We start from the raw sequence: 7,376 nt of genomic DNA, 5'->3' as shown, positions 1-7,376 counted from the left end.
GTATATATTACATGAAAAATCTTTAAGAAATAAGTAAAGTAAATCTATAATGTTCTTGAAATATAAATATGAATAGAACACTCTTATTGAGATGATTCCCGTACTGCAAAAATTGTTATTTGATAATTCAGTTTAATTAATAATAAATAGTTTTTAATTAATAATAAATAGTTATACTTCATGTGTGTGCAGAATTGAAAAATAACGTATTAAAGTAAATTTTCACGAGCTGCTCAAACCGGCTGTTTCAACGACAAAAAGGATCACATGATCAAAATTGATGAATGATATTTCGTTCACCATGTGATCACCATGTAATTGTTTGAGCAATTCGTGAAATTTATCTTTACTTATCTCCGTTACAGTAATTTTGTTTTAGTAATGAATTGATAATATAATTTTCTTATTAATACGATGAAAAATATTTACTGAATTTTATTAAATATTTGTTTGAGTAGTACTAATGAAATACATTACTCAACAAAATTAAAGTATCACCTGTTTCACTCTGTAAAAATAGGCAAATTTTAAGATGGAATAACTTCGTGAAAAGTTATCGTATCGAGATGCGATGGCGAACTCAAATTTCAATTTAGTGATTCTTTTGTATCATTTTCTTTTTGTAGAAAGATTTAGTCATTTTAACGTTGATTCATTCTAGATTGCAATTCCGGACGTAATGGAAGCTGCGAAAGACGCAGATATACTTATATTCGTAGTTCCTCATCAATTTATCCAAAGGATATGCAGCATCCTGCAAGGAAAAATCAAACCCACCGCTGTCGGACTATCATTGATCAAGGTACATTGTAATTTTCTTTGTTCAATTTTTATGAATATTGTTTTACGAATACGTGTAATTTTTTTACCCATTGATCTACACATCGTACACATTCGGCATATTCTTTGTAGGGCTTCAACAAGAAAGAGGGTGGCGGTATCGAACTTATATCTCACATTATTTCGAGACAATTGCAAATCCCAATCTCAGTCCTGATGGGCGCTAACTTGGCTTCCGAAGTGGCTAACGAGATGTTCTGCGAGACTACTATCGGTGAGAAGAATTAAAATTCCAATCTTATAATTATATTAAGAGTTTCTTACTTTTAATCATTTATAAATTATAATTTTAACGGTCACGAGAATTTCCATAAGACTGACTGTCTTTAATAATATCTCATCAGTATCCTTGTTTAATTGAGATGAAAATATTCGAAAGCGTTGCGAGCGCTGTCAAATGGAACGCTGTCTGTAAAACACGTTATAAAACTAGGGAAAATTTTATGTAAATCACTCAATACCTGTTTCTAGATTTATGCGCGGATTTAAAGTTCGCTAACAAAATAAATTTTGCAATTATTAATTGGAATTTACAGGCTGCAAGGACAAAATGATGGCACCGATATTTCGCAACTTGATCCAGACGTCGTATTTTAGGGTAGTAGTCGTCGAAGACGTGGATTCTGTGGAATGTTGCGGAGCATTGAAGGTGATAATTAATGGCTATTTCTACCAATTTATTTATACTGTATTTATATTAAATTAATTTTAAATAATCTTTTATTCTTTTTTGTTCATTTAAAAAAAAATTTCGATAATACAATAATATGTTCGTATTGACGTTTTATAGAATATAGTTGCGTGCGGCGCTGGTTTCGTCGATGGGCTAGGTCTGGGTGATAATACGAAAGCTGCTGTAATTAGGTTGGGTCTTATGGAGATGATCAAGTTTATTGACGTATTTTTTCCGGGCGGGAAATTGACTACCTTCTTTGAAAGTTGTGGAGTGGCCGATCTTATCACGACGTGTTATGGTGGACGCAATAGAAAGGTCTCAGAAGCCTTCGTCAAGACTGGCAAGGTCAGTAATACAGACTGGGTCGGAATGAACATGCTCCGCTTTATGCCCAATTTCACCCTTAGATAATTTTATCCAAGAGATATATTTCCCAGAATATAATGGAGATATCTCCTGGATAAAGGTTATCTGCAACTTATCTGAAAATGAAGAAATTAGGCATTAGTCAGTTTTGTATTTCAGCTAATTCCGGTGGAATTTTTAGATTATAAAAAAAAAGATTTTTTTCAATATCTCAGAAGTTTTTAAGAATATAATATATCAACAACTTGATGTAACATGTTTATAATTATAACTTATAATTATTTTATATATAAATTGTATTATATAAAAACGCAAAAAATGAATGTGATTTGCAGTCGATCGAGACACTTGAGAAAGAGATGCTGAAGGGACAAAAACTGCAAGGCCCGTTTACAGCTGAAGAAGTCAATTATATGTTGAAATTGAAGAACATGGAAAATAGATTTCCGTTGTTTACGGCAATTCATCGGATTTGCATTGGTGAGCTAAAACCGACGGATTTAATCGACTGCATACGCAGCCATCCAGAACACATGTAAGCTCAACTGTTATCATAGTGTTTTAAATGTAATTCACAATGTAAATATAGAGACAATTAGTTTGTCAAATCTATGAATCCTTTATTTCTTTATTGCCGATAATTTAATTAATCTGACTTGAAAATTGCCCAAAATCCTCATTAACAGATCGAAAACATCAAAATGAATTGCTTTAGAAAGAACTTTAATTTTTTTAAGATTCCAAAACGGATCATTCCAAATTCTGTAAAATGAAACTTACTGATAAGATAAATTAATAAAGATTAAATAATGCAATACGGAAACCATGCTATTGGATCAAATTTAATTACTCTGTGATTACAAAATTTTATGAATTAGAAATTTTACTCGATTTTTAATGATTCCAAAGTTTCATGGCTTTGTAATTCCAATTTCACATATACAGAATTCTATATCTTATAAAATCAGGATGCCAAATTTCAGATACACACGCAAATACAAAGTTACATGAATCTAACATTTTTTTTTTACAGTCTTGAAGAGATTCAATAATTTGATTTAATATTTCAATTTAATTAAGTTTGAGCATAAATTGTTGAACTTTTTATTTTGCGTTTTGCACGATCTGTACATCGGTTTTTCTTATGGATCTAAGAGCTTCAAAATAGATTTAAAAAGCTCGAATAATTTAGTCAATAAAATCCCTCATCGCGTTGAACGCAATGGATAAATAAATTGTTACATTTTACAATGTGAATAAATGTACATATATTTTATCGCACAGAGATTTTATTCAATGTTTTGATCGAATGTATCTGTAGATTTCCAATTATTAATTGTTGTATGCGTTACCAACGAACGAATTTCGTTATGTAAATCGAGAAAGAAAACAAATATAACTAATTATTTGTTAATAAAAAATAAGACTTAGCTCTTCTGTATCCCTCGTTTTCCTGGATTCTTAAAAATATCTTCTTTCATTAACACGTGAGCTATAACTTGAAATTCTATTTAATCTCTTCTTAATAAAATTACATGTAATGTATTATTAACACGTTTGGATGATTATTGTTAGAAGTGACTTTCGCGTATCGAAAGATAATTCAAAGAAAAGAAAATATATATACATAAAGATATACATACATGTAAATCTTTTTTTGTGATATTTTATATAAATATATAAATATATGAATATGTATACACGCCACAAAATTAAGGGATCACCTATTCTGTCCTTCAAAAATAGGCAATTTTCAAGAAAAAGTAATTTGATAATCATAAGAGATGATTTGAAAAGAAGTAAAGCTTGTTTAAGTCTCTACTTTTTAGATTTAGATCGATATTTTAAATAACAGTCTGACTGATTTTTTTTAGAAATACACAAATAGAGATCTATCAAATCTCAAAATATTTTGCGAATTTTGTTTCATGACGTGAACTAAAAATCGTACATAAATATAGTTTACAGCTTGGCTTTCGAAAAAATAAATCTTTTATAATTTATATACTTATTGATAGTGCGATTTTTTTATTGAGTTTATTCAATATTATGGAGAAAGCGTTTTTTAAATTTTGACTGCTAAAAGAGTAGTTCTCTGTATTCATTAAAATGGATAGAAAAGTTTATATTATTTTTTTTTTAAATATATCTTATCTTTTTTAAATATATCTTTTTATTTTAAATATATCTATTATTTTAAATATATCTATCATGTATATACATTATACACATAAAAAAGTATAAATCCAACTGTGCAACTTTCATATTATGCGCATTTAATTGCTAATCATATCCGATATATTTAATTTCAATATAATTATGTTATTAAAGACAAATAATCAACAATATTCAAATTAAGAAAAACTTTTGTTGTTATATAATTATATCCAACCAAGACCAAATTGATAATGAGGTAACAAAGAAAACAAAATTTATGTATGAGTGACGTATCAAATAATAAAAATAAAATAAATAATATGAAAAATAAATTATTGTAAGTTAATATCATGGTGAAATCAAAAAGGTAAAACATTCCGAAGAATGTATAGTAGTCAATAAAATAGTGGGAGTTTAGTCAATCAGACGCCAACGGCAATGTGAAAAACAAATAGCTGGCGAAAACAATATGACATAAAAAAACAATTGTCAAAGGATTTTAAAACTTATAGAATATTAATATACAGGGTATATGGAAATAATCGCCAAATATTTCATGAGCAGGTAGAGCGGACTAAACTGAATCGAAAAGTCCTCTATCATTTTGTAAATTTCTCCAATAGTTAATAAGATATTAAAGATAGCCGAATACGCGCGCTCGCCCGGCCTACTACTGCGAAGTGTATATGCCTACCGATTGCTTGGCGCGCTGGCCTTGGAAGTCTGGGATTGGCTGGCAAGCGCCTCGCGTCGCGCATACTGCCGCAAACCTTCATAGCTCGGACGACGCGCTTACCAGGCTATCCCCGCCACGGCCCGCGCGCCAAGAGATCAGTAGGCGTATACACTTAGCGGTAGTATTCGGCTATTTTTAAGGATTAATATCTCGTTAATTATTGGGGAAACTTACAAAATGGTAGAGGACTTTTCGATTTAGTTCGCTCTATCTGCTCATGAAATATTTGGATTATTTTCAGGCATCCTATATACGCATGATGAAAAAATTCTGTGTCTGATTTTACATTTAAGTCATTTACTTGCATTTTAATAAGTATTTAACATTTCGAAGATCAATTTTTTATATATACTTTTATCTAAAATCTTGATGTCGTTTCAGTCAAATTCGTGATTAAATTACAACTTATGTTTTGAGGTATCAGAGGCGGGTTATCGCTGTGTCATAATCTATTGCTAATGCCAATGTTTCTTAAACCTTGCCATTTACGAAACACATTAGCAATAGATTACGACACGATGATAACCCGCAAACTCTTTGCCACTTCTGAAGAAAATACTCGTGAAAGCCTCAAAAATATTACGCAATTTATGTTCAGTAAGGACAAACAAGTTAATTATTTTTCTATTAAAATGATTTCAATGTCCAAAAATTCTTGTTTTTAAATGTCTGCCCTACATAGGAACAAAAAAATTACAGTCTTTGCATATAATTTTAATAAGTTTTACATTAGTAACATTCTTATCTTTAGTAACATTCTTAAATTTTTCGCAATGAAAGATAAAAACAATATTGTGAACCAAATAATTTTTTCTTTTTCTTCAATATTATCCGTCAATTGATTAGTCTTGTGTTTAAAAAAAGATTTTAGATATGATATTAATCATGTCAAAAATGAACTTATACAATAAAGTCAAATCATTATCCAAACAAGATTTTTATAATAAATTTAAAATTTTCTTCGTAGAATTTCGAGTGGACAATAAGAAAACTCTATCAATCGTACTCATTGAAACACCTCTTGATAAAACTTCCCTTTTACAGTTAGTCCCCCCCAAATGACCTCCGAGTGATCTTGACTTTGAGTGGAGAAACATGAAATTCAAGTATTTCTCCGACAATGTCGATTTGTGGAAAACATTAAACTCTAATTTTTCTTTGCTATTAAGTATCGTGACATCGAGAAAGTTTAACTTATTATCGCTCACTTCTAAAATGAATTCTTGGATGTAAAAGTAATGATTGAAAATCTCAATGTGTGATTCTGAGGTATAGCCGTTGCTATGTAACCTACAGTAAAATGTAAATATTAAAATGCAAATAAATAGGTTGTAAAATCAGACACGAAATTTTTACACCATGCATATATTAATATTCTACAAAAATTTTAAAAATATTGATAATTGTTTTTACTTCATATGATCCACAATAATTTAGTTTTCATCATTTACGTTTTTATTATCTGACGTTACTCACTTTTTCTTTGTTACGCATACTCATTATCGAATTGATCTTTGTTGGATATAATCATATAACAATAACAGTCTTCATTCGAATATTGTTAATTATTTTCGACGTAACTAATAAATTGAATACATCAGATGTGATTTTGGTTGTAGTAGATGAGCGTTTATTCAATTTAGCTCATGATTATAAATATTGAATTCACAATTCATACTAAATTTGTCACTTTATAGAATTTATTTAATACAACAACTACTTGATGTAATATCTGTTTAAATATGGAAATGAAAGTGATTTGATCTGTTGTATACTAAAACCTGATTTTATATGATGCAGTTATTGAATGTATTCAAAACTTATGTCGCTGATGATGGCTTGAATTGAATCGAAACGTTTGAACATTCCAAATTAATGTAAAAATTAAAAAATGTATTAAAATTTTAAATTTTGCGTAATTCATGTAATAAAGAAATTAGTAGAGGAAAACCTCCTATGAGATAGGCGCCTAATATGAGATAGCAACGTTTCTGCTAAACTAATAAACGCTATCTATTGGTTCCACTATGAATTTATTGCTCTTGGATTGAAAACTATTTAGTAGAAAATTCATTATTAGATCATGTCTGTGGTCATTGTAAAAAAAGATTTTAGAATTTGGATGTCTTCATTGAGATAAGCCTTGTTTATCATTTAATAAATAAATATTTGGCAATAAATTTTTCATGTAGTGATAGAGTAAGGTCATACTAATAGAAAAATACGGGATATGTTGATTGTTTAATTACAGAAGTTAGATTTGATGATCATAAAAGGGGTGGAAATCGTAATATGAGATACCCAGGATATTTCTAATATGAAATAACTCACACTCCTGTGTTATAGTGAAAATCGTTGCTAAAGTATAAATGTTATTATATAATAATAACAAGTACAACTGGAATGAACGAGTGTCTATTTCTGCGATACTTCTAACTACCTGAAGACGAGTTCTGGGTATAATCTATCGCATACTCATTTTTCACGATGGTTGTATTTGTTTGCATTTTAGAAACAAAATAAAGTTATTTAATTGCAATACTGATATATTTTGCGTTTTACTATCGATCTCATATTAGAAGCACAATTTTTTGACTTTGC

The 7,376-nt window shown here is 29.4% G+C and overlaps 1 protein-coding gene across 2 annotated transcripts in view; it reads left to right on the top strand.

The window, feature by feature from the left end:
• Nucleotides 1-7,376, top strand: part of LOC108686447 (glycerol-3-phosphate dehydrogenase [NAD(+)], cytoplasmic-like) — a 38,317-nt gene that overhangs the window by 13,051 nt on the left and 17,890 nt on the right. Inside the window, exons 3-7 of one of the 2 annotated variants that reach the window (XM_018191761.1) lie at nucleotides 662-802; nucleotides 913-1,054; nucleotides 1,377-1,489; nucleotides 1,631-1,861; nucleotides 2,218-2,417. In XM_018191761.1, the coding sequence (XP_018047250.1) occupies nucleotides 662-802; nucleotides 913-1,054; nucleotides 1,377-1,489; nucleotides 1,631-1,861; nucleotides 2,218-2,417 (827 nt within the window). Of the gene's footprint in view, nucleotides 1-661; nucleotides 803-912; nucleotides 1,055-1,376; nucleotides 1,490-1,630; nucleotides 1,862-2,217; nucleotides 2,574-7,376 lie in introns of those variants that run through there. The other variant, XM_018191762.1, reaches the window with a different exon arrangement.

Source organism: Atta colombica, unplaced genomic scaffold, assembly GCF_001594045.1.
Source record: "Atta colombica isolate Treedump-2 unplaced genomic scaffold, Acol1.0 scaffold181, whole genome shotgun sequence".
NCBI classification, from domain to species: domain Eukaryota; kingdom Metazoa; phylum Arthropoda; class Insecta; order Hymenoptera; family Formicidae; genus Atta; species Atta colombica.
Note: the sequence above shows the minus strand (reverse complement) of the source record. Positions and strands in the feature narration are given on the sequence as shown.